General features: G+C 52.8%; 1 protein-coding gene across 1 annotated transcript in view; it reads left to right on the top strand.

Moving 5' to 3' along the window:
• The window catches only part of SHB (SH2 domain containing adaptor protein B), a 131,329-nt gene extending 117,109 nt beyond the window's left edge, over window positions 1–14,220 (top strand). The window contains exon 6 of the mRNA XM_036100466.2: window positions 13,361–14,220. Coding sequence (XP_035956359.1) covers window positions 13,361–13,544 — 184 coding nt within the window. The 3' untranslated portion in view covers window positions 13,545–14,220. The remainder of the gene's footprint in view (window positions 1–13,360) is intronic.
• Window positions 14,221–14,552: the final 332 nt, after the last annotated feature.

Raw genomic sequence — 14,552 nt, 5'->3', positions numbered from 1 at the left:
CAGTGAAGGGGCAGCAGCATGGAGAAGGATACAGCGGGGGCCCAGAAGCCCTGGGCCTGAATCCGCCACTGCTGCCCCTTGCATGAGGGTCACCCAGCAGGTGGCTTCACGGCTCCCAGCCTCCTGATCCCGGAGGCTCAGGAACACAGTGGGAGGAAGGCAAGCTCTCTGTCAACTCAGAGGCTGTGCTAATGCAGGTGGGATTATTTGCAGAGCTTCTGTGTTTGCCCCAGGAAAGGATTGTGGTCTTACTTTGCTTCTAGCTAGGTAAATAACTCAAAGGCCCCCTGAGGAAATAACGATTAGCCCCCACTTAGAGGCATTTGGCAGGGCTTGAAGCAAATAGCTTCGTACAGTAAAATCCCAAGATGTGGGGTGGCTGTTCCCTAGACCTTCAGGCCCTTAAAGTCAGAAGGGTCTTGAATCATCAGGGTCAAGACCCTGGCTTTGGGATGGGAGAAACAGGCCCAGGAAGGGAAAAAGACCTCCCCAGAGTCCTGTGGCAAGTCGCTGGCAGAGCCCAGGTGCTGTCACCCTCTGAGACCCACAGCGCTGTATTTTCTTCTCCCATTTTCTGCATAAGCGTTCTTGGTATTTGAGGCAGATTTATAAAAGCGGGTGTCAGATTTTATAGCTCTCGTCTTTGCTCCCACAGTGAAAGGCTAAAACTATAAAAATGATGTTTTGCTGTGTACGAGTGTGTGCGGTGTCACACTCACACACATGCACACCCTTCCACTTTGCTGGGGCGGAGGCCTCCCCACCCTGGTTCTTAGTGCCTCAAACCTTTGTCCTGGGAGCTTCCCGAGTGAGCGGCCACTGTCTACTTTCCAGCCAGGGGTGATTTCTGCCACTTTTAATGCCTTTTTAACTTTTTTTAATACTACTTCACCCAGGAGGAATATCAGAAACAGTTGGTTTGGCAAAGCCAGCTTATTAGAAATGCTTTAATTAGAACTTTTTTTTTTTTTCCTATTTTCCTTTTGAACATGCATACGCTGCTCGTGGTCCCAGGCAGTGTGGGAACCAGCCTGCCACGTTTCAGCAGACTTTCAGGGCAGGGCCAACAAACAAGTCAGCTAGGGCTGTCAATGCTGTGATCCCACTGTGTGCCAGGCCTTTAACTGGGCAGGGAGACAAAGGCACGTCAGACTCTAAGCTGGTAGTCTGGGCAAGGGGACAAGCAGGCAGGTGAGTGCTGCGATATAGGGAGATGTGGCAGATAATAAGTGGAGGAGGAAGGAAGTTAAGTTTGACTAGGGGCATCTTGGAAGGCTTCCTGGAGGAGTTGGCATTGGATCAGGGCTGTGGAGGATGATTTTTTATTGAGAAGTAACAGAAGGTAGAAGGATGGTTAATTAAGTTTGGGATTGGAGGAGAGGTCTCTGCAGTATCCCTTCTTCCTCTGGTCCCAGCTGGAGTTTTCGGTTGTCCCTACCATGTGAGCCCTCGGACTCCCCAACCCCCGCCCAGGTGACCAGCACTATTATGGACAGAGACATGCCTTAGAAACTCTGAAGTTCCGTCAGCTCTCTCCGGCTAGTCACAGCATCCCCACTTCGCCCTCAAGGAAACGGGCTCAGCCAGATGCGGCACTTCCCTGTGGCCACGCCAGCGTTCCGCATTCCCAGGTCTTCGTTCTTTTGATCTCCCACTTTGCCAAAGGGCAGGCCGTGTGCCTGTCCTCCGCACTTGACACTGAAGGTGTATACCGCACCCAAGCTGGACGTAGCGTCCCAGGGAGGAATGCGTTTACACAGTGCCCAGCAGGCTCTTTGCAGCCCCAGGGACCTAGGAGAAGCTGATTGGAACGGGCCTCTGCAGAGTGTCCTCTGAGGCAGGCAGGATTATACCAATAACTGATGAAAAATGCGGGGCGGGGTAGGAGTTCTGACACCATGAGAGCCAGCGATCTGGGCACACCCAGATTTCAGACCCACAGTCTTCAAATGTTAGCATAATCCTGCTTGGACTTCATACTTTTGGGCCAGAAAAATACCTTTTCTGTCTTGAATTGTTCTAATCTTAACCAAAAAGTATTTATGAAGAAATAGGGTGGACTGTTTTACTTTTGTGGGAGTTGTGCTTTTAAAAAGCAATCAGTTCCATATAGTAAGTAACTTTTTGGAACCCAATTACTTGCAGCCATGCTGAAAAAAACTGTAATTAATGTGGTCAAATCCTAGCCAAATAATAAAATGAAAGCTTTGTTGTGTATCAAGGCAGAAATCAATTTCATTAGGGAGCAAAGAGCTGGAGATTTAATTTTGAGAAAATTCTCCACCCTGTGGGTAGAGGTTGTCAAGAAGCTGCCAGAATGAATGCCCAACACCAGAGGACTCACCCTCCAGAGCCCAGATTACTGAGGGCTGACTGACCTTTCAAAATTGCATTTGCAAACCTTCCGAGTGTAGCCAAAGCCAGTGGGCTTTTGCTTCTTAATGTTCTTGGACCTGGTGCTCCTTTTGGTTTTGGTCAGGAAGTGAATGTTATCTTCACCTGATAACACTTGCATGTCTATAAGATCCTTTCCTTTGGAACTTGGAGGACGTGGCCTCAGGAGGTCAGCAGACACCAGAAAGGAGATTAGCAAAGACCTGGGGTGTCCACATTGATGGTGGGGTCATATTCAGACAGCAGGGCTGAGGGCAAAGCTGGAAAGACCCACCAGGGACAATGCCCAGTTGCAAGACCCCAGTGCATGAGAGATAGTGAAGAGCAGGTGTGACCAGATGGGAAAGGACAGGAGATTCTGCCCTGTGAGGACAACTGGAGAGAGAGAGCAGCCCCGGGTCTGTTCGTGCTTCTTCTGTCTTCTGGTCTCTTAGGGGCTTTCCTGGGGCGGAAGGAATGGCTGTGGCCTGCAGGAACCGGAGCTTGGAGCTGAGGCTACGGTCAGTGAGCTGCACTAAGTCCAAGAAAGACTTTCCCATGGTCAGAGCCATCAAAGTTTGGAAGGGGTTGTCTCGGTAGGGAGTAAGCTCCCCAGTGCTGAGGGTAAGGGACAAAAGCTGGACACTAAATGTTGTGAATATTACAAAGGTGTTTCCATCATGGGATAGAACTAGAATGGGGTGCTGAAACCTGAATGTACATCAGAATCTCTTAGCATATTAAAAGCAGATCTGGTTCTAGGGACGCCTGGGTGGCTCAGTCGGTCAAGCATCTGACTTTTGGATCAGGTCATGATCTCATGGGTCATGGGATCGAGCCCCACATCGGGCTTCATACTCAGTGGGGAGTCTCCTTGAAAGAGTCTCTCCCTCTGCCCCTCCCCCCATCAAAACAAATAAGTAAATCTTAAAAAAAAAAAAAAAAAAAAGACAGATCTGGTTCCAAAGAGGCCCAGGGAGCCTCAGGTTTAACAAGTCTCGAGGGACTGTGATGTGGGCATTCTGAGGCACATTTGAAGAAACTATGTTTGAGAAACATGCACTCCTCTTCCAGCCCTGGGACTCTGGGGCTTCTATAAGGAAGGTGAGTCCTTTTGTTTAATATCCAAGTAGTCATTCCTTCTTCATCATGAGGTGTGAGCATCTCCTACGTGCCAAGCTTCAAAGGTTTACAGGTTTGCAGGACCTCAGGGGTCCTCTAGTCCTGTCCCTTCATTGTAGAGATGGGGAACCTGAGGCCTGAGAGGGCAGGAGCCAGGGCTGGGACCAGGTTCCTGATGTCTAGTACCGAGCTCTTTTCACTTGCTTTCAGTGGACTTCAGGGAACATTGAAAACTACTCCCCATTTCACAGATGAAGAAACTGAGGCCCAGATTCCAAGGACTGTTGGGAGTTTTTCCACTGAGAAGCACTATCATTTATATGATTTGCAAAGGCCCTTGGCCAGGATGTTTGGGTGGCTTGCAGTCAGCCGTGTGCCTTTGAAATTCCAGAGAGGAGAAAACTACTCTCAGGTTAGGTGCAGGGTCACTGAGCAGATGGATCTGTTTTAACTTGTAGTCTTTAAAGAACCCTCTGGATTTTCTTTCTTTACTTTTTTTTTCTTTTTTGAAGCAAAACTGTAGGTTGGATCAGGTGCTTTGTGGGCAAGTCCCTTCCCTTGCTGTGCTAATGGATGCCCTCTGTCAGTAAGCAAGGGAAGCCCCTACCAGGACAGGAGTTGGGTTGGGAGGTTAGTAGGGGCCAGCCCCATGATTTAAGGAGAAGGATGAGATTCAGGGTGTGGATGATTGCTGCTTCCCTCCTCCTCTCTGACGCCTCCCAAATCCTCACCCTCCACTTTGCCATACCCCTTCCCTGCTGACAAGAGCCTATAAAGGCTACTGGTGGTGGCCAAGCATCCCCTACACCTGATGGCATGGGGGTGGGTATGGGGGAATTCCAGCCCCTGATTCACTGGGGACTTAGAGCAAACCTCCACCCCCTCTGGGCCTCTAAATCATCTGTAAAATGAGGGCAGAGAACCAAATAGTCTCAAAAGCCTCTGCTTGGTATCTGTCTGCCTCAGAAATGGTGAATACAGAGCAATACACATCATAGGTACTTAATAAATACCACAGATCATGTATGACCAGTATTTTTTTTTTTAAGATTTTATTTATTTTAGAGAGAGCGCTAAAGAGCACAAGCGGGGGGAGGGGCAGAGAGAGAGGGAAAAGCAGACTCCCCGCTGAGCAGGGAGCCCAGTGTGGGGCCTGATCCCAGGACTCTGGGATCATGACCTGAGCCGAAGGCAGACGCTTAACGACTGAGCCACCCAGGTGCCCCGGACCAGTATTTTTTAAGCACAGAAATTTCTTTCCTCATCTTTCCTATTCTGTTTTCATGTGGAGCCCTGTGTGTAACAATGTGCTTTTGAGAGTGCTATGAAATACCACCTGATGTTTGGGGAAATTGATGTCAGGGAAGTATACCCTTCCCAGTGTCACCCAGTGACAGAGCCAGGGCCAGAACCTAGGCCTCCTACCCCAGCCAGGTGGGCTGCCCAGCTGGAGGAGGTGGTCCTGCAGCCAGGAGTCTGCCTGGCCATCCATGGCTTCTAGGCTGCCGACATGGCGATGAACGGTAGACCAGACAGACGGGAAGACACGTTCACTGCTCAGCCCAGACCGCGTGGAGCCAGCAAGACAAACCAGATGGGCAGTGACTTGTACGCAGCTCCTACAGAGCGGGTGGAAACAAAGCCATGTCAGAACCCCGAGCCTCAGCACCTGCCAAACTTGCTCATGCACTGCCCAGCTCAGACCTCAGACAGCCCTTGCGGGGGGCTGGGGGATGAAAGCTCCATTCCACAGATACAGAAGCTGAGGCCAAGGGAGCCACAGCTCAGTGTGGCAGGAGAGGGACTCAGACCCAGGTCTGGGGGACCCTGAGTCCACAAGCGGTGGTTCCTTCAGGAGCTCTCCTGCTTTCCTTGTGCCCCTCTGAGTCCTCTCCTCAGCCGCTGGTGCTCACAGCTGCCTTTGCCCACCACCTGCCTGGTCCCTGTTCCGGAGCTTCCTTCAGGCTGGCATGTCCCCCTGATCTGCTGGTTGTGGGGGGGGGGGGGGGTTGGGCCTTGAAACAGCTTGGAGCCCTTTGCAGCCAAGCTGTTTGGCCAGTTCTGTGTTGTGTCTCAAGCCCTCAAATGTGGAGCCAGACAACGTAACCTTTTTTATCAGGCATTCACACTTCACTCACAAGGACGTTCTCACTTACCCTCATAACTACTGTGGGGGGGACTCCTGTTATTCCCATTTCATAGATGCAGATTTTTAGGCACTGGAAAACAGTGAGTGTGGGCTTTAACCTCTTGCCGCGGAAGTTGGGGCTGGACGATTCTTTGTTGTAGGGGCTGTCCTCTGTGTTGTAGGGTTTTGAGCAGCACCCTGGGCTTCCACCTAGATGCCAGCAGCACCTGAGTTTCCGGGCATTGCTGGATACCCCCCCAGAAGGGGTAAACTCACCTCGGTGGAGAAGCACTGCTCCGAGCAGAGTGTGGGCTGGGGAGGGCTTGTCCCGGCAGATGGAGACCACTCTGGGCCGAATGCATTCTGTCCATCTGTGGGCACAGGCGTTAGGACTGCTTTTGTCATCGTGCCGTCCCTAAGCCTGAGGATCTGCTGTGCCCAGCGCTCTACTGGCCTTTCTTCCTACATGAGGGTAGCCATCCTGCCCTGCCTTAGTCCTCCTGCCTGCTGCTGGGGTGGCCCCCACCACCTAGAGATGTCCCTCACTGGCTTGAGAACTTTAGTGCCAGAGAGAACTTTAGTCCCCTTTTCCAAATGGGGACACTGGGACTTGCCCAGCCAATGACATCAGTGGGATCAGAGTTTGAACTCAGGCCGGTCTGACTTTGGTCCAGCCACCCCGCCAACCCCACCTGTCCTAAACACAGAAAGGCATTCGAGTTCCTAGAAAAGTCCTCACTTAGAAGTAAAAGGGGAAACCGAACAGAACAGGCTAGACCGTCTTGCCCCTTCCCAAAGCTCTCACATTTCATACATGTCACCCCCACCCCTGCCTCTACCCCTCCTCCTGCAGTCTTCATGTATGCTTGGCTGAGCCTGAGGACCGCTGGGAATACCCAACAAGGGGCCTGCAAAAGTCACCTGGCCTGACCCCCAGGCATCATTACCCTCCTGCTTTCACACCTCCAGTAACAGGAGGCTCACTCTCTTGTCAGCCTTGATCCTTCAGATCCTCCTGTCTAAACTTTGTTAGTCTTCTGAGAAAATTGCCCAAAATGGATTCATTTTGGCCTACCTGCTGCTTTGTGTGACACAAAGCAAACGTTATGCCTCTCCATGTTTGCTGGGAGAGGCACCTGCCACCTCTCCTGCTTGCAGATGGCTCTTTGTCATGATTTACGGAAGGGCCTCACCCTGAGCCACCCGCTTAGAGCTTGAGAAATGCCCAGGCGGCCCAGGAAGGCTAATCGCTGCTGATGCATTTATTGAAAGTCTAATTATTTGGTTGTAAATCAAGTCGTTGGGCTCAGCAGCATTTACATTTAGACGTTTGTTCGCCATAACTTGGCACGTGCATCTTAGGCTTATCACTGTGAAGGCTATTTCCGAAGGCAGTGGGCGGTATGCAGGTATTTGCCAGGTGACCTTTTAAGCCCCTTCCCCCAGCTCCCTTGACTCCTAGACCATGTCAGCTGGAGGGAGCCTCCGGTCCTCCAGCTCCATGCACTGCAGTTGGAGACCCCCATCACACGGGTAGAAGAGCTCACGTCCTGGCCCTTGGGCTCAGAACACCCTGATGTCCTGTTGCTGTGACCCGGACAGCTTGCTTCTCCCTCCAGCCCTTGGTCCTCTCATCTGTGCCGTGGCTGTCATGCAGGTAATGCCAGCCCTCGCAGCATCTTGCTGAAGCCACGGGTTGGTCCAGTTGTGGACCGAGGGGGACTGCTAACACGGTCGTACATCTGTGTGCCCGGCTCTGGGCCCTTTGCTGGAAGGTCCCAGCATCTGCGGATGCTAGCCTGCACACAGTAGGCCCTCGGGAGATGGCAGCCAGGTTCCTGTCCCCTGAGGCACTTGAGTTCTGAGTATTTCTCTCCCACCTGGCCCGGGCCTCTCACAACGTGTTTCTCTGGAGTGGCTACACACTGCTCACAGGTATGGTGACAAGAATTTCTGTGTAGACACATACCCAGCAACAGATCCAGTCTTGCTGGAGGTCAAAGAGAAGCTAGGCGGGGAGCAGACGTTCTGAATCACAGAGCCATCCATCTGCTTGCAGGGGCAGCATCGCCAGCTGCCGGGCGGAGGTAGGGCAGGAACAGCCTTCTCGCAGGCCCCTCGGAGGCCACGATGGTAGGAGGTACCTTGCCATGGTCACCCTCCAGGCCGGCTCCCTCACCCAGGGTCACAACAGATCAGCGTTAGGGGCCAGGTGTTTTGTTTTGGGGGTTTTTTTAAAAAGATTTTTATTTATAGGGGGCGCCTGGGTGGCTCAGTCGTTAAGCGTCTGCCTTCGGCTCAGGTCATGGTCCCGGGGTCCTGGGATCGAGCCCTGCATCAGGCCCCCTGCTCCGCGGGAAGCCCGCTTCTCCCTCTCCCACTCCCCCTGCTTGTGTTCCCTCTCTCGCTGTGTCTCTCTCTGTCAAATAAATAATAAAATATTAAAAAAATAAATAAATAAATAAAAATAAAAAATAAAAAGATTTTTATTTATTTGAGAGAGAGAGTGAGAGAGATCACAGAGGGAGAAGCAGACTCGCCGCTGAGCAGGGAGCCAGACGTGGGGCTCGATCCCAGGACCCTGGGGTCATGACCCGAGCTGAAGGCAGACGTTTAACCAGCTGAGCCACCCAGGTGTCCCACCTGCCCCGCATTGATTCAGCACAAACATCTGTGTCCGTCTCTGCCCCAACAGAGGCCTGGGCTCTGCGGGTGAACACTGGTTGGCGTTGTGCTCACAGAGGGCAGGGGAACTGCAACACTTCATCCCCTGAGAATCATCCTGCAACCAATTGTTGAGGGTATTTCAAATGCCCAGGAAGACCATGGCTTTAGGAGGGAACTTGTCTCCTATTTGTGTCTTCTATTTCTTGAGGCCTGGGCAGGGGGCACTGGCTGGCTCAGTCGCCTCCGGAAGGATTTCTTATAGAAACTGGGGGAAAGAGGGGTTTGACCCATTCTTCCTTGTGACCTCCCTCAGGCAAGACTTCTCTTTCTGACCTCTGGGTGCCGCTCATGGCTCTGCCCCTCACTAAGCTTGCTCAGCTGGTCCTCACTGGCTGTCCTAGCTTTCCCAACAGAGCAGCTACTGTATCCGGCCTTGGGGGCGGTGGTTTCTACCCTGGCTGGGCCACACTGAGGGACAGGGCAGGACAGCCACTGGCCTGCCCTCAGAAGCTTACAGTCCAGAGGGGAGGATATGTAGGGCCTCGTTGCTGGCTCAGGACAGACCCTCACTAGATAGCTGATGGCTGGATGGATAATGGACGGATGGACCAAGTACCCAGCTGTGGGCCAGGTAGGTGCCGAGGGCCCGGAGGGAAGTAAAGCTTGGCCTACTGAGGAACGTCACAATGAACAGACAGGATTCTTGACCTCAGGAGCTCACAGAGCTGCAGGGAACCCACGTCTCAAGGCAGAAGGAGTCCAAAGGCCCACGTAGACACCTGGATCCATCTGGTTTGGTGGCTGAGCAGGGGAAGATGAGGCTGCAGTGGTAGCTTCAGATCCCTGAACGCTTGCCTCAGGCTAAGAAGAGAACATCGGCTTTAGAGTTGGATAGCCATAGTGAAATCCCAGCCCCACCATGTCCTGTGGAACTTAGCATCGGTTTTCCCATCTGTAAACAGTGGTAGTTACACCAACTTCGCGTTGCTGTGGGCTTACATGAGCTAACACGTAGCACCAGCTCAGCTCCATGCCTGCTGCACACTGGGAGTGTGAGCGGCGTGGGTCGCCTTCCTTATGCGGTGGCACTGGGGAGCCATGGTTGGCTCTGAGCCGAGGGACGGTGTTCTGAGCATCTCTGTCAAGGGAGCGGTTCCCCAACCACCTTTCAGCAGAAGGGAACCAGAGCTCCTCGCTGTGTGTAGATTCCTGTAACCAGGTCCTACATGCTAGTCCCAAAAGGCAATTTCCTTGCCTTCTCCTGCATAAATATTATATGCAAGTATTTTTAAGTCATTTCATCATGAAAAGAAGCGATTTAACATAACTATTACTCAGAATTCTTCATGAAATATGCATCAAGCAATTAGGTCTAAAAGCGAGAGGTGAGGCCTTGTACCCTGCTCGGGCCGGCAGCTGCGGGCTGAGTGATGTTTTATTAAAGCCCGTGATTATGAGACGAGGTGGGGCCTGTTATTAGGCCCGGCACACCAGGCACGTTTGATAATCCTGGTGAGGAGGAGGTGCTTTTTGTGATGTTAATGAGCGATCTAAACGCGGTGACAGCCCCAGCACCCCTAGCCTCCGCCAGCCATACATGACTCATTAGACAGGTCAGCCACCGGAGACACCCCTAATTGTGACTTTGCTCTCGGAAGATGTCCTATCAAAGGAGGCAGGACTGATGCAGGAGCCTGGCGGGCAGCAGCAGCCTGTCCAAGCTCCCTGGATGCAAGGGCTCCGGGTTCTGGCTGCAGCTACAGCCCACCTTGCTCTGTGCCTTGGGCCAGAGTGTTGCTCTCTCCAACCTCAGCTTCCTCCCAAGTTCCCCAAGAGGGTGAGAGGAGATGGTCCCCAGGCAGCTTCTAGCTCCAGAAGCTCTGTCCAGAGCAGGCACAGCATCCCCGGGCATGCTGGTCATCTGATGCACATTATGTTCTCCCTAGAAATTCTCATTTTTTTCTCTTCTCATGCTAGACGTCTTCTGTGCTGAGTTGGGAGTCATTAAAGCCATCCCTTCCCAGCTGTTTTTAAAACTTTAGCTATTGCTGGGTAACATCTCACTCGGGGACCTTGTGGCTCACCGATCAGGATGTATTATTATAACACATCTCTTAGGTGTGTGTTGACAAGGTTTTACCTGACCTTTTCGTGAGTCAGAGTTTGACAGATTGTCTCAAAAAGCAAGCCTGCTCACCCCTCAGGGCCTGCCAACCCCATGTAATGGGTCACCACCCTGTCCCCATAGCTGGGAGCTTCAGCAGTCAGGACAGGCCATCCCCAATGCTTGGGATGACCTTTCGGTGCCAACCCTGTCCTGTCTGGCCCACCATCAGCTCTGTGGGGTAAGCACCTGGGGACTGAGGCCAGAGTCAAGGAGTCTCTTGTGCAGGGTCTAATGTCTCTCCCCTACCACCGTGCCTGGCCTCAGGTGGAGTGTAGAGGGCTAAGTAGAATTCTTGCTTAGAGCCGGATGGTACTGAGGTCAGGAGCATGGACCCTGGGAAAGGCCCAGCAAGGAGGGGAGCAGCCCCACTGCTGATTGCTGTGTGAGGCTGGGTTGGCCACTTTCTGTCTGAGCCTCGGGGCTCAGCATACAGCCTGGATCACAGAAGTGCTCAAGAAACATTGACTGTGCTGACCATTCGGGCCAGTGTCCCGTGAGAATAAGATGGGGCCATGGGCAGCAGTGGAATGGGGCATGAGACTGCCTCCAGGCCCCTTCCTGCAGGACGCCTTCACAGAGTGGGCAACAAATTATGCTTATACACGTGGGATCCAGGACCTTAGGCCCAGAAGCACCCTCAGAGGTCATCCAGTTAGCCTCTCCCACAGATCAGTGGATGCAGGGACAGAGCCCAGCACCCCCAAAGGACTGCCTCAGGTCCAGCGAACCATGCGGCTTCTTCTGCCTCCGATTCTGTCAGCTGTTCTCACCATTCCTGCCCACTTCCCTTGCTGCATGTTTTAAGAACGGCCACTGTAAAAACGTCCCATTAAACCATATGAGTTACTTCCCTTAACCTCCTTAAAAATTAAATCCGCTCCGCCTGCAACTTCCTACCTGTGTTGCGGGCACAGCTGTGACATTCTGACTGGGCCTGCGGCGAACACATCCTACGCTTTGCACCCCAGCTCTAGATGTGTGACAGTCGTTAAAGCCCAGTGGTCTGGCACCCAAAACATCGCTCCGCTCCGCCGCTCACCTGCTCCAGCCCGCGCTCTGCCCGTCACACCCCTTCTCCAGGTGAAGGAGCTGAGTGCTTTGTAACTAGTCCCAGTTTCCTTCGCCACACAATTTCAGCACTCCGTTCAAGCAATTCCCGTGCTTTCCAGGCTGGCCCAGCCCTGTGCTCTCTCCAGTGTGGTGGGTAGCTAGTCTTCGCCTAAGTGGGGTTGTACCTTTTTCACGTGGTGCACACCGCTTCCTTTTAACAGCCGAAGCAAGCGCGCCTCCTGCTTCGCAGACGTGTCGAGGCAATTCTCCAATGAAATGACCCTTCGCTGAGGAGCAGAACTTGCCACAGGCTCTGTAATTAGAACATTGTCAGCCTTAAAAAATCTTGATTTAAATTTTAGTTCTTTACAGGAATTATTCTCTCTTGAAACATAATTGCTCTCGGAACGATTTCCTTTAAGCTGAGGGTGACATCTCTAAATACATTATTATGAGCAGATGTATTGCTCAGTGCCCGCACTTCATTAAGCATTTGCTCTGCCATTTGAAAATGGTCCTGGAGTCCAAATTGACGGATTAATAGAGCAGGCGCTGGTGAGCGTGGGGAGCCCAGTCCTGCCTGGAAAAGATGTGTGTGAGCCCTCCACTGCCCCTATGGGGGCTGCCGGAGCAAGAGAGCTGGAGCTGAGAAGCCTGCAAACTTGTGTCCACATGGAGCTCGGCCTCGCCAGCCTCTCGGCCTTGGTGTCCCGGAAGCCAGGCCCCCAGGGCTGGTCCCAAGTTCTCAGTGCCAAGGGACAGGGTCTAGAGAAGGCAGCAGGAGGTCAGAGTCCCAGCTCTCTCACTAAGTGACAAACATGAGGTAAATTGGACTGTGCTTTGGAAACCAAGCGTCAGCAGATGTGGCAGCAACATCATAAAAGGCCAGGCTTGGAGCTGAGTGGGCAGGGAAAAGGTGGCTCGGACAAAGGCAGATTGACAGAGGAGTGAGTGATCCGATGTGGCCAGAGACCTGGGTGGGAGGTGGGAGGGGTCTGCTCTGGCCAGGCAGAAGCAGTGTTGGCCATTGCCATCCAAGAACTGTGCCACCCCAGTGTGCTGATAGAGCTAGCAGGCTGCATGGGGCACAGGGACTGGGCCTGCTCTGGGGAACTCTCAGGAATTGGGAAGATAAGTAATTGCAGTTCAACCAAGTAAGTGCTGATGGAGGCATGAGTATGCTCAATGCAGTCAGAGGAAGAAAGGAGCCCTACTTGTGGGAGCCTGGAAGACTTCCTGGCAGAGGAAACACTCAGGTTGGGCCTTGGAGGAGGAGGCCGAGTTCACTGAGCAGATGGAGGAAGCCCAGAGAAGAGAGTGCCTGCATAGGGGCAAAGCTGGGGGAAGAACACAGGTTCTCACCACGTTCCATTGGCTAAAACTAGTTACATGTTTGCAATGGCTGCAAGGGAGGCTGGGAAATGTAGTCCCTGGCTGGGCCACCCCTTCCTAGTGACAGTAGAGTACTATGGAAAGGGGAGCATCAATTTTTGGAAAACAGCTCACCTGTCATCCCTGCGACACTGTTTCCTCATCTGTAAACTGGGGGTGATAACCTGTCCTGCACGCTTGTCAGGGAATTGGGGACTTACACATACTTTGCGCCTGTCATGCAAGCCTTAAATACTTCTGTGTATCAGCAATAGGAAGAGGAGCCGAGTCTGGGGGTTTGTTTTCCTGAGGAAGCTCTCGAGGTCCAGAAGACTCTCCAGCAGTGTTTGTTGCTGGTTCCTAGTCCATGCTGGGCTTGGGGGAGCTGAGGTGCAGCTACATTTCATCTGGGCTTGAGCAGCATGGCTGTTTCAGCCTTTGTCACTCTGCAGATCCTAATAACCTCTGTGTTTTATTCACAGGAGCAACCAGGGCTTTATGCACATGAAACTGGCCAAAACCAAAGAGAAGTACGTTCTGGGTCAGAACAGCCCCCCGTTCGACAGTGTCCCGGAAGTCATCCACTACTATACCACCAGAAAGCTGCCCATCAAAGGGGCCGAGCACTTGTCCCTCCTCTACCCGGTGGCTGTGCGGACCCTCTGAGCGGACCGGCCCCACGCAGCTCTGTGACAGGGCCCAGACTTGGAGGAGCCAGAGGCCCCCGCCCACCAGCCCGGCCAGTTGCGGGCCGCGTCCGATTTGTCGTGTGTATGGTACTAGCACACCACTGCATGTCTCTAGAATGCTGTTGCCACTCATGGGGGCTGGAGAAAGCCTGGATAAAGACAGAAGGACAGTCAATGCGCCACCCCAGCCCCCACCCCCACCCCCTCCTTGAGTTTCTGTGAATTAAAATATTTGCAAATCCAAAGAGATGCCTTCCAGGATGAACAAAGGAGAGCAGCTCCAGAGGGGCGAGGGGCGGGGCGGGAGCTCCCTGGGTTGCAGCTCTTTGTTCTCCAGCTGTCACGAATTCACACCTGTGGGAGGGGGCACGGTTTCCCACCAGGGCCCTGCTGGTGCTGGGTGACAAATGTGGGTGCTCTGAGAGCCCAGAAGACCCCAGGAGTCCCACCTCCCCTCTGGTGTGTGTGTACGTGTGAGTATGAGCACATACGTGAGAGAACATGATCACACACAGATGTGAGTAAGCCCACTAATCCACTTTTAGTCACTTCAGTGTAATCATTAGGAGATCTTCAAGGAATCATTGTGCAGTCACAAAGAGGATTCAATTATTTATGAATAGGGTGTGTAAATAAAATAGTCATTTAATATATATTCTTATCCTTTTTTTTTTTTTTTTTAAATACACCACAGAGGGTCTGAGGGGGAGCACTGCTGGTTTCGTTCCCAGAGCAAGGTATGTCTCTGGGCACGTGTGGTATGACAGGCCGTGGGGGTGGGGGGCAGAGCCCTCAGCTCAGGGCTGAGGTAGTCAGTGGAGCAGAGGGGTTTTCTTTGCCCCCTGAGAGCCAACCTGCGGGAAGGTGCAGCCATGCCCTGCATTCAGGCTCCAGTAGAGGTAGCCTCGGGTGCTGACCCAGCAGCCAAGCTCTCCCTTCTGCCGACCACAGACCAGTGATGGCAGGTCTGCACAGCACCCAGCAG

The sequence above is a fragment of the Halichoerus grypus genome, chromosome 14 (assembly GCF_964656455.1).
Source record: "Halichoerus grypus chromosome 14, mHalGry1.hap1.1, whole genome shotgun sequence".
Classification (NCBI taxonomy): domain Eukaryota; kingdom Metazoa; phylum Chordata; class Mammalia; order Carnivora; family Phocidae; genus Halichoerus; species Halichoerus grypus.
Note: the sequence above shows the minus strand (reverse complement) of the source record. Positions and strands in the feature narration are given on the sequence as shown.